Below are 21,128 nucleotides of genomic sequence, written 5' to 3' on the forward strand. Positions count from 1 at the left end.
CCCCCCCCCAATTATTTAACTTTCAAAGGCAGCAAATTTGTTCCATGAATACTGCAGAAACTGAAGACTTAAACCTCAATTTTTTCAAGAAACTTCCTACTTTGCAAGTGAGGAGTAGGCATCTTAGAACCTTTTGAAGCCTACATTAAGGATCTCCTCTAAATTAACAAGCCAGTAAGTGGAAAGTAATTTTTTTAGTGAAATGGTACATTTCAGAGCTGTTTCATAAACTTCTAAGCAAATTGAAAGTAGAAATTAAAATATTTTCTTTTCAAAAGTTGCTTAATTATAGATGTGCTTGGTTTTCCTCTTATCTGATCTTTGTGCACTATTTTTTAAAAAAATTGTTTACAGAACATATAAAGGAGGAATTGGGGTAATTTATAAAATAATGACTAGTGTTTAAAAAAAATCTTAGGAGTGTATTGAATGTAATAAGCTGTTGATGCCACATTAGGGCATTGAAGTACTGCTCACCTTAATTTTGAAAACTCATGTCCATACCCTGCATTTTCAACTCTGTGTTTGCAAATTGACATATGCATGTATTGACTTTCAATCTGTGTTCTAAGATTCTGACTATTGCGCTAGTTTCCTGAAGTGTTGCTTCTGTCATAGTATTTCTATTTTGCCTATTTGCAGGAGTTTAGATATGGTTGTGACTAGGAAAGGAATTTGTTGTCCTTTATCAGTTTTTTTGTGAGCCTGAATTAGTGAGCACGTATTATAATTATGGCTCCTGGAAAAAAGTTTCAAATAATTTCTCAAATTCTGTGCTTAATTGCTACATTTCTCAAATTTCATAATTAATTTTATGAGAGTTGAATGTTTACTGAGAGGCTGTGTTTTCCTGTTGTGTGTAGGAAAAGAGTTTGCCCTTAAGTTCTGACGGCCTGTAGAAGTTCTGATGGAGAATCTTAAAACTGACTGAGGAAGGAATTGTTTTTCTTTTCAGCTCATTCACTCATCAGTGGCTCTGCTCCCTTTAATAGCTGCAGTCAAACATCATTGCCAAATTTGGCAAGCTGATGCCTTTTTTGTTTAAAGTTAAAGCCTATTTTGGCGTTGGAAACCAGATAAGCTCATTTCAAAGGACTGAAGTTGGAATAAAGTTAGGAAGGCTCCATGCCAGCAGATAAGTCCAGTATGCTTCATAAATTAACATGCTGGCACTTACATAATTTCTTGAACATAAACTGGCTGTTACACAACTCTCTGATGGGCTTGCCATTTGACACCACCTGAACAAATAATGCATAGGAGTTGTTAGATTTATAAAACCTCTTGAATGAGGCATGTTATAGAGCAGCATTCAGGAAACAGTCCAAATACTTCATTAGGTGTACAGTAACACATGCCTACAAGAATGATAACATACATGTTCAGACACCCAGCACTGCCTCTATTAAAAGCAAAGTCTCATTTTTTATTTCTGCAAGAATTAGTCCTATTTCTTGATTTCATGGGTGATTTTATGCATTTAGCTATGTAATTGTTTATTGCTACATGGAAACTTTAACTGTGTCTTTTCAAGAGAAAAGCTCATCATATTTACTATAGGGATAGTGAAGAGATCAAGTGGTGTCAAGACACCTATCTCTTGTTCTTCCCAAACCTTAGGTGTAAGAGGTAAACATTTACCACTAGATTATTATTGCCTGTGTCTGTGTAGGCCAAAATACATGTCTGGCTGCTGTTAGCTAACCATACATCTTTCCTTGTGCTGGCTTGCATGGTACAAGTCAGGTATTGGCAGGGCACAGAACAGAAGAGGCTATCTGACAATCCTGCTGGAGGAAGTAAGGTGATTAGGACCAGGAAAATGGGCAGTGGAAGTGATGGAGGTAACATCAGGCCTTCCAAAGGGGTATGTGAAGTTGTAATTCAGCAGACAGCACTAATTTTAGATCCTTATAAGCTGTGGGCCAGCTGTGTTTCAGATATGACCCAGCAAGCTTCTACTGTGTACATTTTGCTCAGACATTGCATACCTTTTTTTCAGACATACGTTTTGTAATAGCTATTCTAGTCTCATTCATAGGATATGAATTACTGTATCCACACTATTCACAGACTAAAATGGGCACAAAATAGTGTGGTATGTCCCTCCTTTGTTAGCTATAATTAACCTTTTTCTACTCCTTAACTACTCAAGATAAAAAGTTACAGGAAAATTAATGTATGGAAATTTCCTATGCTGCCACTGGAGAAAGAGTTGGTTCTATTCAGTAGCACAAGATGTAATAAAAATTTCAGAGAATTATGCAAAACTCAAGACTGAGAACAGATCCATAGTGTAACCTGTGTGACTAGAGGAACCTATCATGCAGGAGGTAGTAGCAGTGCTTTCTGAGCAGCTTTTCATCTAGTAATTATTAGATGATGAGAGAGAGATTGTTCTTGGAGTGGTAAAACTGTTAATAAATATGCTGTCTATAATGTATGTCCCTCCCCATTGAAAAGCTTGTGTGGATGTATGTTTTCTTCCTTCTTCTAACATATTTTTGTCAGTGAAAATTATATCTGGAAAAATATCTGAAGTGTCAAGGAAAGAACAGTGATTTCTTGGTTCAAAAGAAAGTGCTTATCCCTGTGTGGTTGTGATGTGTACTTTATTCCTTCTCTAAGATTTTTAAAACTTTTTTTTCCATCTACAATTTTAAAATTACTATCTTTTGAGTTACTGGGAATGTTTTATATTGTAAATAACAGACAATAAAAGTCTGGGAATGCTATTACTATCTACAAAATACCTTATGGAAGACAGAAATAGGGTGGAAGACAAAACTGCTCATCGTGTCTGGGTCTCCTTGTGAAGTTTCTCCTAGTTTTCATTTTAAGCAGTTCTTTTTGACCACGTTTATCCTTGGCTGTAAAATAGTGTTGTTGCATAGGGCTCTTTGAATACTGCAGAGCAAAGGGCTCATATGCAATTGTACTCTAACTGTGTGAATGCCTTTGAGAGTTCTGGTGTTTCCCTTGGGCTGGCTACAGGTTTTTGGAGGCATGTAAGCAACAGAACTCCATAAGGATTTGGACCATGGTCCATGGTGGCTCATTCTGTGTCTCTGTACTGGACATGCTTTTATGTCAACCACTGTCAGTGAGCTTGAGAGCAGTTAAGTCTATGACAGAAAGATATCTTTGGTAATAGGTATTTGCAGTTGTTCTCTATTAGTCTACAGACTCAAGACCTTCTAAGCTTCTGGGAAGCTTAGAAGAAAGGGAAAACAAAAGTTGGTTCTGCCTTAAGCCTGAAAAAATACATGGATATTTTTCTAAGTACGGAGCAGTCAAGTGTTTCTTCAAAGCATGTGTCAAACCCCTAGATCAATACCTTGACCTATTTTGTGGTCTCCCAAGAGATAAGACTTCATACACAAACAAATGATGAGATCACATGTGAGATCACATGTTAGGTCACAGTCACTTGTAGTCCAAGTGCCAAAACTTCTGAGTATTTTTCTCTTGGAAACAGGCATCAGAATGTCTTTTAATATACAATTGTTTTATGCTTAATAAAGTACTGTGTTCAGCACCTATTTTTCTTTCACTTTATGGCTTGGCTTCAGCATTTTAACAGCAGTTGCTATGGAAGAGTTAGCCATGTTTATTGGGTCATGACAAACGGCAACAGCTGAAAGACAAATATTGTATTCTGTTTAAAGTAGAAAGTGGGCCCTGAGCCAGAGATTAGCAGCTTCAGAATATAGCCAGCCACAAAGCTGGATCCTCGGGTTCTGACGCACTGGGTAGTTACTCAGGCAGAATGCTTAAATGTAGCTAAATACTGTAAATATTTTCCCCATTACTCTTCTGATTTCTTTCTGCTTCTTTGAAGCACACTGACAGCTTTTTCATGTCCACGAATTAGTTTCTTTTTGGCAAAAGAAAATATTGTATGAAAGTAATTAATTATATATTTCACACTTTGCCCTGACTGGACTTTTCGCTTGCTTCTGTTCAGTGAATGTAGGGGCAAGTGCTGTATTGTGAAAAAGGATGAACTGCAGCAGGGACAAAACCAGCAGAAACTTAAGTAGAACAAACTTCACATTTTATCAACATGTAATAACTGCATATGAAATGGTAGATGTGAAAACTGTCAGATATACATATCCACAAGGAATCTTAAAAGTGGTATTCATATATCCACTATTGCTATACTCCAGCATGTGGAGAGTTAATACAGTTCATACCGTATCTGGGAATGTTTGCTCTTGAAGTTTGCTGGTACTGTAGAAATCCAGGCCAGAATTTGGTGTAATTCCTCTGTGGCTTTTCAAAGGCTTTTCAAATCCTCATTCTGCAGTGTGAAGACAGGTAAACCATGGTATTTACTGGTAGTGCTTTGAAACATGAGTAAACTCTCCTAACAAAAATATCTCTGGAAATAAAGACCTGAAAAGGGTTTTGCTTCCAGTCCTTACCACCAGCTCCCTCCAGCCATATATACACCCAACAAACTAAACACGAAAAAACCTGAAAACTAAAAACTCGTCAGGAATGCAAAAAAAAAAAAGTCTCACTAACACTGAATTTCCCACCCTCTTGCCTGTCCATTGCATTTTGGTAATTTCTCGTTTTGCGCTTCTCTTAAAGTTACTTGCTAGAGTTACTTAAAAGTAACTTGCTAAAGTCTCCTCTCTTGAGGGAATGCCAGAATGTTTAAAGTTGGGCTCTCCTAACCAACTCCATGTGCTGTGGGAGCTTTTAGCTAACGCAAGTTTTATGGCAGGAGACCATTTCATCTTTGGAAGTTCTAGATTTAACTAATGATATCAAGATGCTGAGGTCTTTTGGTAGACCTCTGAATAAGGCAAGAGGGCAAGAGCCAGAGTGTGAGAGCTTGAACAGAATAAAACAGAATTGCAGTATTTTTCAGCAAAAAAATGTTTTATATTCCATGGATGTTTGCCTTTCCTTCAATAGTGCTTTTGCCTCTGGGGCTGACAGTAAGAGAAGGAGCAGTAGAACAGGAAGGAAAAGCAGGATAGGTCACTGCACTGGGGAGGTTTCATGCAGCGAGCGGCTGCATGATGCTTAATTTCCAGCTGGGCTTAAAACCAGGATAGTCGCTTTCAGGGTGGGCAGGCCCATAGAGCCTGGAGGATATTTTTGGGCTTCCCATAGCTGTTGTATCTTCCCCCGTTGATCTTCCTTTTTTCTCTTTTTTGTCTGGTATGACTGTAATTGTTACCTTTCTAAGGCTTTCCTGGAGAGGCATAATTCATGGAAGAACAGGAGGTGTGGTGAAGGAAGAAGGTTGAGAAGTCTGACTCCATGACATGGCCAGGTATCCTGTTTCTAGGGCCTGAAGCAGCTCTCCTTGGTCTTGTCTGCCTCTGATGTCCCAAATATACTGCTCTTTCTCCACTACTAACCATCCCACTACTCTGATTTTTGTGTGTTTTGCAGGCTTTTTAGTTTTTTTTGTTTGTTTGTTTTGGATTTTTGGTTTTTTTTTTTTGGAGTGGAGCAGGTTGAAACATCTGCTGTTTCTCTATCTGAGGTATAGGATATACCTGTGAATGTCTGTAAGTGGCACAATTTATTTTAATTAGTGTTTTTTTTCCCCTGCATTAAAGCAATGGTTAAGACCCTAAAGGACAAGGACCTCTTAGCATAAATGCTGTATAAAGAAGCTGCAGGTTTTCTGCCTGGAGGATTCCTGTCTTGAAGTCTGCACTGTTTGTGTCTCTACAGTGAAATAGATAAACAAATGAAGTGTGTGCTGCAAAGAATGGAGAAAGTTTGGATAGTTAGCAGCAATATCAGGATACTGTGATAGGATACTAGAATTTATCAGTGATGTGTATAACTGAGAAGTCAGTTTTCTGTAACAGCTTAAACCCCAGAGAAGTTTTGTAATGGAAGCTGTGATGATCAGAAATTATTATCTGATACTGATGTAGGTTTGAACCAATTTCTTTCTTTGACCACTCTTCTTTAAAACTCCTCCTGACTGAAATGTAGGTACAAAAATTGTGCACACCTCTGTAGCAGTATGCTTGTTTCAGAATGTAAGTAGGGATTAATGGCTAGCAGAGGGGTTTTTTTGTGTGTGTGTGTCCTGGGCATTCCCCTGTGGTTTTGATGGCATTTGACTTTCATACTTTTTTGTTTCAGATTGTGTGTTGTGTGCTGCTTTACGTCTTGTACCTCAGAGCTGGCTGCAGGAGCAGATGAAATGAATCTATAAATAGTTTCTTGAACTCTTCCATGGCATATTAGCATTGCTTTCTACTACCCCAGACGTACTGGGCACATTCATTTGTCTTCTTTTATGGTGTAAGGAGGGAAGGCCTCATCCTCACCTGTTCAAATATTTCCAGTTACGTGTGAAAAAGCCCCCTATCTATAACAGATGAATCGGTGGTAGTGTAAGAAAAGCCTCTGGCGRGTATTAAACCAGCTGGTATTTGTACATGTTTCACATTACAGTTTGGAGCACTAACCCAGGGAAGCATGAGTTGGGTCATTGCATGCTTGGGGTTTATCTGGCAAATCACAGTGACAGAAGCGGTGCGATGACCCACTTAGAACGACATGTTCAGCCTCCTCAGTGTTCCCTATCTGCACTGCTGGTTTCACTTGTATGCTTAACTCGGCTTGAGGGAAAAAATCTCAGTGCAAACAACTGAAGGCTTGATTATTTTAATAGAGCAGTTTATTTCTTTGGTTCTTAAGTGGCACTTGTAGAAAGTCTTGAGATAAAATTACTCTGTTTTGGCCATCATAAATAATAAAAAATAATCTGAAAGGACTAGGTCCTTTAAGATCTTTAAATAGCAAATTACTGTTCCAGTCACTTGGAGCTAGAGCTCATGTCCAAAGTGGACACATGTGAATACCGGGCCCTCTCTTGCGAAGTGAAACATTTGTGAGAGAGAAGTGAATCCCCCACTTTAGGAGGGAAGTATCAAGAGCCACTGCATGTAACCCTCTGGTAGTTCTTCATTGGTAGAGATACATAATTACATTATTCTTGGGATGTTTTTAAAGTTCACTGATTTATCTGATAGATGGAAAACGTAGGAGAATTACTTTGCTATTCGTTTATATCGGTGATGAAATAATGGCTTTCAAGTTTGTTATTTGTGTTGGCAGCAAGGAACATGAATTGTTGGGATGTGAGTGTCTGTATTGAGGATAGCAACGCACTCCTGGTTGTCAGGCAACACTTTCCCCCTCCTCCTCCCCCCGCTCCTGCCCTAGTGTCACTTGTGATGTAATTCCATTCTGATGCAGTGGAACCCTCTGTGCTCCTGATTTGTAATTAGATGTGACATCACTACACAAAGGTTGCTCCAAAAATTGGTATAGGCATTAAAGCTATTTTGGTAGGAATGTTTTCTACTTTTTGGCAGTATAAAATAGTCAGTTACCACAAAACTTTGTTCTTTTGTGACCCCCGAGAATTTAAATATCAAAAGGCATATTTCTTAAAAAAATATATATGGGCTTTGCATTGATATAAATGAAACAGCAGCTGGGAGTCCTGGGTGCAGCTGCACAATGTAACTATTTACAGCACATTTGCACTAGGAGTTGCACCTGCAGGATTGTTCAGATTCTTCCCTGGTTTCATCACCACATATTAACTAGAAACTTCTTTTAATTTTTTTTTAATGTTTCAGAGGTGACACAAAACCCACAAGTGAGAGCTAAGCAATGACCAGTAGCGTTTTTTTTTTGGTCTAAATAGTTTCTGACTCAGGGAAGTGCAGTAGGAATTAGGTTTTTTTTGGTTTTTTGGTTTTTTTTTTTTTCAGTGGATTTCTGAAATCTGTATTTGTCATATTCTGCATACATAAATGTAAATTTTTTTTTTTTAATTTTCAAAGGAACATGACTTCACTATATTGCTGAGAAAAAAAGATTCTTTTAGACAATTTTTAGCTAGGACTGGCAAACTTAACTATCCTGCCATTGCAGGGAGGATAACAATAAAATAGAAATTTTTGTATCCAGTCAAGTAAATGGCATGATGTTGATTGATTATCCATGAGAAAGTCTTACTATGTTCAGCATCCCTATTTACTGTGTATGGATAAGGTACTAATTTCAATTGTGTTGGTCTGGCAGCTCCCTGCTCTGTAAAATGGTTGGATTCAGGTATTTGTCTGATTGTTATTTGCTGGTTGCAAGACAGTGTTCTGATGGATAAAAATGTTTTGTAGAAAATGAATTTTTTTTAAGGTAACTTGTTTTTTAGGTACTAGAGAAGGGAACTATTTGCTCTGGTGTGTCAAGGGAGCATTTAAAGAAGAAGTTTCTGGTCTCTGCCTGTGCTCATAATGCTCAATGTAAGAAAACTAACCCAAACTGGGCATTCAGTTGTTCTAGTGCTTCTCTCTTGTGCAATTTTAGTTTCAAGTTAACACAGAAATTATTACCAATACTGTGCGATCTGTTGACTTCACAGGAGCTTGCTGTTAACTGGAGCAAAGGCAGGGTTTCACCCTGTAACTATTAATGCTGTAAGGGACTATACTTGGCAATGACCTAAGGTCTTTCTAGAGCTACTGACTTCATGTTTCCAGCTTCCCATGGGCTCATGCACTGCTTTTTCAAATGCACAGGAAGCACCTCGTGTTCCTGTCCGGGTTCTGTATATCAGCATTTAAAAGGCAACTAGTAAATACCAGGCATCGCAGAATGACACCATGCTTTGCTTTGGCACGGGTGACAGAATGTGAGACCTGCTAGGGTGACCTTTTGCTTAGTTTGGGATATGGAGCACTACCCTGAGCTGCTCATGCATCAGTCGCCCTGGCTTGTTGGTATGTTATGGGCTTTCTTGTTTTAGGAAGCCTTTGCCTCAAGAGCAAATACACTCGCTGCAGGGTAGGTACTGAGATAGACTGTTTTTTTAGGGATGCTGTGGTTTTCTTACCTATTTGTCTGTATGCAGTACAATTCTGCAAGACTTGATTTCATTGCACTGGCACTGACTTAGTCTGAAAACCCAACTGCCAACTCCTAGCATTAAAAGGAAATTCTAATAGAAATCAAGATGTATGCTATATATGCTGACAAGTGGTTTGATACATAATTTTCCAGAAAAATCAGTATCCGAGTCTTTTAATTAATCTGGTCTCATCTTTTTCTAGGTATTAGACTGGCTGGTCTCCTCTAATTCCCCAGGTCTGTCTTCTTCTGCCCTTTAGGAAAAAGCACCACCTAGTCCTGTGGAGTGTCCTTCATTATTTTATAGGGCCCTATACAAGGAAACTCAAAAAATCCTCTAGTTTGTGCCTTAAAGAGTATAGTTGGGATTTCAACAGACTTGGCAGAATTGAGTATGTTGGGTTTACCTGGAGATGTAGTTAAATATTTATTTCTCTACTTTTTGACTAAAACATTAGGACTACAATCTTCTCCTGAAGTGCCAATGACTTGCTATTCTCATTAAAATGACCTGTATTTTCCCCTTTTTATTCACTTTGCAATTAACAGGGGAAATCTATTTCACCCCTTAACCCCTCATGCCCTTACCTATACACAATTTCTTTATATCAGTGAGACTATACTAACCAGTTGGTGTTACTAGGCTAGTTTTTTATGGAAAAAGACTATTAAAGCACACTACTTCCTGTTTCTGACAATTCTCACAGGTGTCTGGCACAAAGCAGTATTTCATTGATGTCCTGAATTCCACGCTGGGTCACCCAGCAAACAAAAAAGACAAACCACATGATGTGTGGTTGCATATGCCAGCATTTGGTTATTGGGCTGTCAGAAGAGATGCATGTAGTGGGTTTAAGCTAATTTAGCAAAGGAAGGGAACAGTCACTTCAGTCATATATCAGGCCTTGTCCTGACTGATGGCACTCCCAGCATGGACAATGCTTATACTGGCACAGGAGTTTCAACTGGAGTTTCAGCAGCAGCCCCTGGTCTTAACCTCCCTGTAGACAGATACCACTTTTGCCTACATATTTATTATTTATTTAGAGATGTTGGTGGTTTTGCATTTTCCAGCCCAGCAATTGTAAATACCAAACTGAGCATAAATGGGACTTGAAATGGATTATTCTTGTTCAAACGCAGGTTGCTGTTGTACTGGATTCTTCAGTGGTAGAAGTACAGCATTTAGGAAGAGGCAGCCTGGCAGGAATGGCCAGTGTGATGTAGTGAAGTGAGACCAAAGAGCTACTCTGAGTCACCAGCAGTAACCAGGCAGTGAAAAAGAATTGAACAAAAAAAACAAACACAATCCCCCGCCCACACCCGTGTTTCTTGTTGCAAGTTTTTCTGACAATTCCTTGCCAGACAGAGATGTCCCAAGTGCAGAATGCTCCCCCAAAACCAGTGTTTTCCTTAATTCACATTCCAATGCTGTCACTTTGCGTGGAAGTTCTTGTTTTGTTTTGTTGAATGATTAGGATGTAGGAACCTTAGGCATATATAAAGGGTTTACCATTGTATATATGTTTTACCTTTGTGCTTCTGTGTGAAGGGGGTTCTGGCAAAAGAAAAATCATCTCAGATTGGCACACTCTCTGCAGAAAGGCCATAAGGTTGCTTTTGAATTTAGGTATTTTAGGGATGACCCAGGAGTGGACAATGCCAGCTGCCCATATATGTAAGCAGTGTATACTTGATGGCGGTGAGTGGGTGTGTGGAAGTACAAGGTGTAACTATTTGTACCATAAGCTTGAAGAGGTAAGCACTTTACAATACTTAAATGGTAAGTTATGTGTATTTGGAGAAATGATGGGGGAAACAGTTTTGTACTCCAAGCAAAATTTATTAGAAGTCTATTAAAGAAAAAAAAACCACAGAGACCTTTTGCTTGTAGGAATTCAAAGTCAGTCACCTGAAAACCAGGTATGAAAAACCTGCATTTTTCTAAAATCAGATACAGAGTAGAAACAGTACTTTTTAAATATCACAGGCAACAGATATTTAAGTCTTCAATCATAAATGGCATCAAAGATAGTATTAATCTCACAGCAAAGCTGCATGCAGACCTAGTTTAAAATTGAAAGCCTTTGAATATAAAGCTTTTGCCATGGAATCTGCAATAATAAAGGTATGCTGCACAAAGATGTTTCTTTACCTTTGCCTTAATGACCTTTCTCAGTAATAAAGATATATGTACATTTAGATTTGGCTGGTAAACCATATTTTAATTAATAAAATTTTGCATAAAATGCTATCTTACAGAATTGCACTATCCAGATGTGCTTACGGTAAACAGAGCAAGAAAAGAAAAACGCATTGAAATGTTCTGTATGTGAAGAGGGCAAATAAGAAACTTAATTTTTTAAAAATCAACAACCAAATGGCTCTGTACAAAAAAGCAAACTTATGTACAAAATGCTACAGAGACTACATACATTTTGATAATTTTGATCCTTTACCCATGAAAAATGCAGCAGAAGCTTTTGCCATCTATAAGGTGCCAAAGAAACCAAATCTGAATTTTTACTTTTATAAAGCCATAGTCATTATCACCCTGTGCCTTAATTTCATTTGCTATTTATGCTTACCTTTGCTTATGGAAAATGTATGTCTTCAAACACTTGCTTCATTCAGAAAAAAACCAAAAACAACACCTCTAAAATATATCAGTTTTAATACTTGTGACTTTTCTGTCTAAATTCCTAAAAAGAATGTGTAACTTGGGTTTCATTAACATACATACATACACATAGTGAAATAAATCAGTACATGATGCTTGTGAATATTTTGCAGGTGGCTATGTTAGGAAAGAAAAAAACCAAAACCCAACAACCCTTTGCACTAACACTGTTTACTTCCTGCTTCTTTAAATTCCTGATAAGTAAAAACACTAACCTCTTACACTTCATGTTGCTTACTATTACAACATTTTGATTACAACCACTTAATATCAGACATCAGTAGCAGGTTATATTATTGTAGCTTACAGCATTGTCTGTCTCTTCCTTAAATCCTCTTTCCCAAATCTTTATGCCTTTTGCACTTCTTACCTTCTAACAGAAAACACTACAAGGTTCACTACAGTTTTTCATTAGGGAAAAAAAGAAAAAAAAAATTAGCCAATACCATTGCACCCGTTCAGAACACTTGCAGTTCTTCCATCTTTTTACTTTGCTTGCATGAGATTTTACAATCACTGTGCATTTGTTACAGCATACAAGTGCAGGCAAAAAATCTATATTATAGTTTGTCATACATTGTAAACCAGTACAACAGGCAAACCCGTGACACAGCAATGTGGAAGCAACAAATGCTGCCAAGCTAATAAGAATGTGTAAAATCAATTTTTTAAAAAATAGTAAACAGCAACTTTCCCCTGTATTACATGCATGCTGAAAAAAATCCCACCAGACTCCATGGTAGTACCACAAATGTTCAAACCAAGAACACTTTTTCCCCTTTCCCCCCTACCCCCCATGGCAACTCATCCCTGTACCTGTTGTCAGGCTTTTCCTATAGTGTTTCCCATGAAAAGACTTTCGAGCAGGGAATATTTAAATGTTTAAATTACTCCTCTTGTCTCAGAAAAGCTTAGTTATTCACACTGTGGTTGTTGCTGTAATACTGCTGGAACGGTTTGGTGGGTGAGATGGGATGAGGATGAACTAGATGGCCTCTTATTTGAGACTGCAAGCAAGAAAACAGAAGGCCAGCGTAGCATGTTTTCTAGCAGCTTTATGCAGATGTGTTGCAGAGATGCAGCATAAATAAGTAGAAAAAAAAATTCACAGCCTCTTGACATAGTTTCCAGGGAAAGTACCAAAGAATTTGGTTCTTCTTGAGGTTCCTGAAATTAGAAGCAATAGATGAAAGATGGGAATAACAACAGAAAATCACTATGTAGGCATGGCCTTAAAATTTTTGTTTAATATTGCACAAACAGAAAGATCTACAGTTCCTTACACTATATAATTTTATTTGTGAGGTTTAACAAAGTATAAATGCAGGAAGCAAAAAGCAAATGAAGAGGCATATTTGATTCAATTGTTAGGCCTGCTTAACAGCTGTGCTAAAATTCTTGACACAGAAATAATTTATTCCAACAACATCAAGTCTATTTAAATAATTTGTATTTTTGCAATATTACGGACTAGTCAGATGATTAAGTTAGCTGCTGTGTGCATGAGGGTTTATGAAATGATTAAGCCACCTTATCTAGGCCTGGTTACAAAATCTTCATTTGTTCAGTAATACTTGGTTCTCTCAAGTGGTCAATGCTGTGGATGCATTCATGTGAGTAAGTTTTAAGTAACCTGGCCTTTATAAAGAGAGCAGTAATACATAGCCCATTCTGTGTCACAAGTGGCAACAATGCTGTACAACAATCCACAGACATGTCAATTTGCATCTATCAGTTTTAACAGAAGTGCAAAATCACCCTAATTTCACTGGATTTTGGTTGGGACTTCTCCTGATAAAGCCAGGTTCAACTTTATTACACTAACTGCCAAAAAATAAGTTGTTTAAAAGACAATACACAAAGAGGGCAGCAAATATCAGGGAAAAAAAAAAGAATAAAGCAACCAAATTAAAATTAAAACATACCCACAAACCATCCATCATCACACTTTTCCATCACATCAATGACATCTCCCTCTCTGAGCTCCAATTCATCTTCGTTCCTAGGAGTATAGTTATATAGAGCCTGAAACCTTAAATAGGACAAATGATGCATTTTAAAAAGAAGTAGGAGTTCCTTGTACTTTTGCTCAAGTAAAGGAGCTGGTTTAAACATTAACTAAGAAGAAACACTTCTGGCAAATAGAGGGGAAAAGGATTTTTTTTTTTTTCCTGGTGGACTTGAGGGTTAAGAACTTATAGAAAGTAAAACCTTCATTGGAAAGGTAACTCATGAGACACTAAAAACTGGATTTCAAGGCAAACCTGATGGCTTTTTAACCAGTTGCTTTAAAACAGATTAAAAAAAAATTAAATTTCAGTGTTATTTTATAGTTCAGTCACCAAACACAGGACTTCTAAAGGAAAGTCTAAATGTGCTGGCTCTGTAACCTTCCATGACCAGCACCTAAAACTGCACTTCTCCATTTCAGCTCTGTGAAGCCAGTAACACTGAGCACAAGTGAGGGTAGCAGCTCACACACACTGTCACTGTGGCTGGGGCACCTCCCTGGGCTCTTCAGTGGCTGCACAGATAAGCCATCTATCTCTGAGAGTGAAGGAAAGGCTTCAGTCAAATCAGAGAACATATGGATGGCAACTCAAAAAATATTCAAACCCTGACCTCTGCCTCTACCCCTGGCCAGGAATGCAGATTGCAGGATGTAAGGTGGATAAATGGCAAGAGGTATGCAATTACTAAATGCAGGGTCTTTCACTTCTTGGCAGCTTTTAACTGAGGTTTTTTGAATTGAAAGAATAAACTCTCATTAGGGGGAACTGAAGGTTCTTGGGCTTACAGCCCACAGGAAGATTGCTGAACAGGCCCGTGAATCCTGCAGACTGAGAATTGGCCTTTTTTTCTAAGCAACTGTGGCTCAGATACGACTGTTTATAAAGAAACAGGGTACAATTGCAGAAATCGTGAAAAGAAAATGTTTTTAAATACAAAATACTGAAGCAAAACATAATAGCATCCATTCTTTTCTCTTAAAACAGTTCACTGGATTTTAAACCTTAATACCATTATTACACTCTCCCCAGTAAAAACAAGATAGCTTGCCTGTTGATGTGTTTATAATTCCAGCTAAATTAAAAGTTTATTTTAGTAAAAAATTCCTGCTCCTGAAAGCCCAATTTGAAAATCCTATATACAGACTGGTGCCAGGTTTGGTTTAATGATGGCCATCTTGACTAAGCTACACTTATTTTTCACATTGCTCATTCGGAGATTGAAAAAGAAGACAATGTTCCGAGAAAAAAAAAAACCAAAACAATTTCTTGTGACTGGCAGTTATCTTCCCAAGACTAAAAAGTCTATTTTTATATTTTAATTACTCTAACCAAATGGAAAGAAACTGACTGTTTAAGCATTTACCTCTGGTAATTTGTATAGCAAGAGTAAGAACAATCTGTGCAAAAAACTAAGGGGCAATAATGTTTTCTGTTATGCTTATCATCATTCCAGGAAAGCAGAGCTATGGTGATATTCCAAAAAACAATTAAAAGCAGCTTCCAAGGGGACATGATTTGCAGATGTAATGTGTCATGAACAGGATCCAAGCCAGTTACTTACTCAAGTACAGTAACAAGAACTTCCCAATTAGCACTCTTTGTTCTTAAGAAATGAAATCTTAAGTCATTCCTAGATAATCCTTTTTAAAACCTTCTTTGTAATAATTTCATTCTCTCTCTGCTAATCTGAGACTTTAAGGATGAAAACGACTAGCATTTACAATACTGACAGAAAACATATTCAAGAGAATGGTTAGTTGGCAATTTAAATATATTTCTATTTTTTAATTTAGGAAAAAGTAACTTTGGCCATGAACTTATACTATATTGAACAAAATTAGTCAGATAATTATTGCTTACAAAACTGAGTTAGGTGCTCCATTATGCTCAACAATACCAACAGGAACTTGTGGTTTTAGTGAGATTAAATATTCAAATCTAATTATATATCTGTGGTATAGCTATTTGGTAACTTTTTGCCTCTCTTTTCCACCTTCAAACAACTAAGGAAAACTTCAAAATATTTGTAGATGTTAAGCCTTAGCTACATTTTATGAAAAATTATCTAACAGGGCATATGCTGAAGTGCTCTGATGCTAAAGGAAGAATGCCTCCTGGTTTCAATGATCACTGAAGCAGGACCCAAGTGCAATACTGGGGTGGGGTGTGGGGAAATCTTGAAGCAATCTTGCAAACAACTTGCATTTTAACAGTCAGTACTGAAATATCCCAAGAACTTACAATGTTTGTCAAAATAAGACTTGAGTTCTAGGTTCTTCTCAAGTTTTCAGAAAAGCTTTCTTGTATCTCATATTTGAATTGCACTTGTAAATCACACCAACAAGTGAGAGCCTGTGTTCCTGTGATCAACATTGTCAAGTTACTTTTTTTCTCTGTATTCACATACAGAACTGTTTCTGAATAATTGTATTAAGTCAGTAAAGCAGATCATTTGAACCAATGTTAAATCTGTAACTGCCATTTTGTTGAGATGTGAAAAGGGAGAGAATAAAAAAATGTCAAAATCTCTTCCATGAATATAGACAATGGAGAAACGTTAAGTTGCCATGTCTGCCTGCACTGCCTGTAAAATTAAACAAATAAGGCTTTGCCCTCTGGGACCCTTTTGGATATCTTCCTACATCAGGCAGTTATCTACAAATACGTGAAATCTCCTCATAATTGTACTTGACAAGTTAAAAAATTATCCTATGATCTCCTGGCTGTTGCTTAAAGGTTAGTTTTGGTTTAGTAGACAAGAAATATACTTACGGTTCCCCCCCACTGTGTATGTTTTCATGAGAAAGCACAGGGCGCTGTGGCTGAAATGAAATGATTTGAAATGTAATAAAGATTTGCAGTTTAAGGTCCAAATAGTTGGATAGGGATGTAACACACAGTTGCTCAAGAATTCATATTCTACCTTGTGTAAAACAACAGCTCATTCTGCTCCCCTTCCAACTCACAATAAATTCTTAAGAGACATGACAAACAACTGAATCTTGGCAGGCTTAAATATCTGATTTTTGGAGGTCATAATAAAAACTAAACAAAACTGTGAACTTTAGAACAGTCCATTCTATTTATAGTATAGTACAAAGCTGGAATAGAACCTTATTGCCTGTTCACTGTGAAACAAAAATAACATTAGAAAAATCAGATGCAACTGATGAACATCATACATTCTTTGGGAGAAATGTGTTTTTAGATAAGCATAAATAAAATCTCCTCTACATAATGGCAGAATCTACAATATTCATAGACAAACAACATACCAATTCACATTTCACACACACTTGGCAGGCATAACATGCTATACTTCAACTAATTCTGTTTCATCTCAAGCCATGCAGGCTGTTGGGAGGCAAAGAAAAGAAACAATTTTTGAAAGAATACATTTAATTGTGTGGAAATAACATTAACACTTCTATTTCAGCAGAAAAAAAGTAGTTTGTATTTCCAGTGCAAAGCTTTGTGACAAGAACTACATTCCTTCTCAATGGAGCATTATCAGCCACTAATATTCAATGCATGTGGATGCAATGGAAATGAAAAATACTAACCTCTACAGAAACCATATCCTGCTTAGAAAGTGATTGACTTATACTGATTAGAATCTGGCTGAGGGCACAAAGTGCAGGAGCAGCTGCTTAGGAAAGTGCTGGATATGAGCAGGGATCGCATTCTCTGTTGACTGAGGATACTCTCTGGTCATGCTGTAGAGACAAGTCTGGGAACCATATCTGTTTTGGGACTGTGGGTATCAAACACTGCTCATAGCACTTTCTTTCATGAATTGAGTAAACTGCAACCTGATCTTTAAGCCATGGAATTTGTCTTATTGCCCCATGGTTCCCTCTTGGTTTGACTATTTCAGTCACTCATTTATCACTCTTGAAGATGATACAGTCTTCCAAGAGAGAAGGCAAAAGTAAACAATCCACAGGCTGATGGCAAAAATTGAATGGAAAAGCACAAGTTGTAGTTTGTTAGGTTTCTTTTCCCCTTTTCCCTTTCAACATCTCCAGATGAAATCAGTTAAAATTATTTTCAGCAGTTTGTATGACTACATGCAGAAAGTATTGTGAACAGTCTGACCTTTATCTTTACAGTCTAAAAGAGTATAACTTTTAAAAGGTGCCTAAATATGCAGGTAAATAGAATATAGACTTCTTTTAAAATTCATACTATTGAATGCTAGGTAGGAAAGAGTTTTTCAAAATAAAAGAAAACAATATTGTTTATACTCTTTACTGTCTTCTCCCTCACTTAACTCTCCCATGCCAGTGTACAAGAAAGATGGATAATTTTTATCAAAGAATAAATAGTAAAGATTGCAAATTAAACAGTTCTCAGCAAACCTCCTTCAATGGCTGGCCTGTCAAGCAAGAGGAGAATAGTCAGAATGCTTTGTATTTAGACTGGAATCTGACCTTAGTTGCTGCTAATCTTTCATCAGGTCTGTAACTGAGCTGAATGCCAAAGATAGTCAGAGATGCAAAAGAACTCAACCGAGGTTAAGGACTTTTCCTATAAACAATGAAAGTAAAAGTCCTAAACAATGCTACAAATGATTTAATACTTTGGACATAAACCATGTCAGGAAGGAAGTGGATAGGTTAGTATTTTGTTCTTTTTCTGCATATGCTTAATAAAATGTTTTATTGCTAATTAACTACTGTAAAACAGATAATAAGAATCAAGGTGACTCATGATTTTCAACTCTATGTTATTGCCACAGAGAAAACAATCTTTTTGACAAAATTACTATCTTGGAGAATAGGGTGAAGTTATTCGTGGTATGTCTGAACAGGGGGACCTTGGAGCTTGTTCTCTATTTGGATGCATTCCACAATAATACCCGAGCTGACATCCAGAAGCTTTCTCCCTGTTTTTTTTCCCTAAGCATTCATCCCCCATACAGTGGTATTGGCTAGACAAGGGACTATTGCAAAGATTTATAGTTTTTAACTGCACCTCAATTTCCTAGACTATCCTATTTCCTGGGAAACATTGCATGACCTAATCTGAAAACCATTAAAAAGTGTGCAATCAAGTCAAAGGTCCCAGTTGTATACCTGATTTTCATGCATGGTTGATACTGCACTTGCATATAAAAGTTCTGTAGAGTCCTGAGCATGCAAATTAGGTGCATGATATGTGCTTTTGTACTTTTGGAATTAAAGTCATAAATACACTATACATTGACCAATACGCTCCCCTTAATATACTGATTACATGCTATTCATTTGGAGAAATGTGCAAAATTAAAATAGGGCTTAATCCCTTTTTTATAGCCTTTATTCCTAGATGGACTTTCTGTGGTATGATATTTGTCTGCTACTACAAGAATCCTGGCCTTCCTAGGACTGAACTTTCTTCAATAATGAAGAAAGCACTGTCTCCTCATACCTGCAAGCAAACAGAGGCCTACCAAAAAGCTTAGACTTGGAAAATTACACAAATCTGCTTATCTTGAACTGAAATTCAAATTTTAAAAAGGAAGGGACCAGAAAAGTGATCACCTAAAACCAGCAGCAATAGCATGAAAAACAATTCATCCCATTAACAGTTTTGAGAGATAAATGCTAAGAAACCAACACAAAGGACAATTAAATCCTGAACTGAAAGTAAAACATTAGCCATAAGTTCTCATTCTCATTTAGTTTAGATTGAGGGCAGGGTTTTTGTGTTTGACTTCATTTTTTTGCTTCCCTCTTTTTCATAATGTAGATCACCTTTTTGAGCAAAATTCATGCAAACAGTAAACAACCTTTTGACTTTCTCTCTAGGTAAAAATATTAGAACTGTGTTACAGTTATATTACTGTATAAGAAGGGAAAGGTTAAATATTAAAATCCGGAATGATACTGCTGGATAAAGAGGACAGTGTTGAGTGAAAAAAAATACAGCAGGAGCAGAACATTTTGAAAAGGAGATGGATCAAAACCAAAAATTCAATCTGTATACATGCAAAAGCCTGTATACATGCAATGAAGTATAAACTTTTGACTCAGAAGCTGTGATTTTAATAAACAAAAAATGCTTTAAAAGAGAGGAGTAATCTTAATGAAACCAGATTAAATATAAAGAACTTTGATATCTTACATCTTGTAGCACTGGAAATACCACGCAGTACTGCAGAGATACAGTACACTAATGGATTTACATAATACATTCAGGCACACACAGACCTGTTGCCTTTACTCAGTTATAGCACAGAAGCACAACCGGAAGAAAACACAGCATATCGATATTGAGACACTTGGGTAAAAGCAAAATACTGAAAGGCTAGACATTGAGCTCCTTGCCCATGGAAATGCTGTTACTGCACACTGGGCATCCAGTACCATACCCTGTGTGAATAGCTGTGACCTCTGACAGGTGAGCAGCAGGATCTCTTAGTCATCACTGGGCTACGAGGAGGTTTACCCATAACAAATATGTCCCTCTTTAAATTAGCCTAGAAGAACCACAAAAACTTAGTCAAGTCAGAGTTTAAGAATGAAGCATCATGGGATTTTTGTTGCTTCATTCTGTCATGCAAACCAGGCATGCTTTTCCTGATAACAAAAAGCAACTGTTACAGGTAAAAGGAAGAGTACTATTAATATACAGTATTTTCATTGCTACCCCTGTATGTTCTTTTTCCAAGGGTTTGCTGCTCTGGCATGTGCCTTTACATGTAACAATTAAAAGATTAATCACACATAGAATATGCAGTTGGAACGGTTATTGCATGTGTATCCCTTGAACTAGTTCAGATAGTAACAGAAAAGCTCAACAGTACAGAGAAGAAATGCTACCTTAATAACACCAGTGACAAATGCACTTCCTTGCTATTAAACAGAACACACACCTTGGATTTGCATTTAGAAAGCAAGTAAATACCCGGTGGAAAGTACTTCATGGAAGTATCCTCACTTTGCTAGCATCACTATCGGAATTCTGTTCTTAAGGGGTGTGTGTGCAGCAAATGTGAATTCTCATGGGCAGGGGTGCATTGGGGGGAATGTGAGAAAAGTGGAGTGCTATACTGGAAATCTTTTCTTAGGTATTTGTGACTGTCAGTAGAATGTGACTAAACAAAAATCCTCTCTTTGGAGAGGGGTGAAAAAGATACCAAGAGGCCAAGGAGGTAGAAAAACGTCAGCATTTCTCCTCAGGATATGTCTTCAGACTTCTTTGTTTGGAGGACACATCCCTCTCACCTCCCTCAGTGCAAAGTGAAACTTCCCACCCATAGCTCCTTGTATTCCATTTCCCACATCCCTGGTCATGCTTTAGTTTTGAGCTGCGTTATACATATATATATATATATGTGTGTGTGTGTGTGTGTATGTATATATATATATATGTGTGTGTGTGTATATATATATATATGTGTATATGTATATATATGTGTGTATATGTATATATATGTGTGTATATGTATATATATCTATATATGTATATATATGTGTGTATACATATATGTATATATATGTATGTATTTTTAACTTAACAAAAATTACTGAGGTATC

The 21,128-nt window shown here is 37.2% G+C and overlaps 1 protein-coding gene and 1 long non-coding RNA gene across 7 annotated transcripts in view; one reads left to right on the forward strand and one right to left on the reverse strand.

Annotated features, from left to right (window-relative positions):
- LOC130575956 (uncharacterized) overlaps nucleotides 1-21,128 on the forward strand; it is a 68,674-nt gene that overhangs the window by 32,281 nt on the left and 15,265 nt on the right. The window lies entirely within an intron of this gene.
- The window catches only part of SORBS2 (sorbin and SH3 domain containing 2), a 208,847-nt gene continuing 199,320 nt past the window's right edge, over nucleotides 11,602-21,128 (reverse strand). For all 6 annotated transcript variants that reach the window (XM_057370228.1, XM_057370226.1, XM_057370225.1 and 3 more), the window contains 3 exons: nucleotides 16,378-16,427; nucleotides 13,519-13,625; nucleotides 11,602-12,760 (listed from right to left, as the gene is read on the reverse strand). In XM_057370228.1, coding sequence (XP_057226211.1) covers nucleotides 12,699-12,760; nucleotides 13,519-13,625; nucleotides 16,378-16,427 — 219 coding nt within the window. In that variant the 3' untranslated portion in view covers nucleotides 11,602-12,698. The remainder of the gene's footprint in view (nucleotides 12,761-13,518; nucleotides 13,626-16,377; nucleotides 16,428-21,128) is intronic.

This window comes from Malurus melanocephalus, unplaced genomic scaffold, assembly GCF_030028575.1.
Source record: "Malurus melanocephalus ecotype Western Australia unplaced genomic scaffold, MMel_1.1 scaffold_121, whole genome shotgun sequence".
NCBI classification, from domain to species: Eukaryota; Metazoa; Chordata; class Aves; order Passeriformes; family Maluridae; genus Malurus; species Malurus melanocephalus.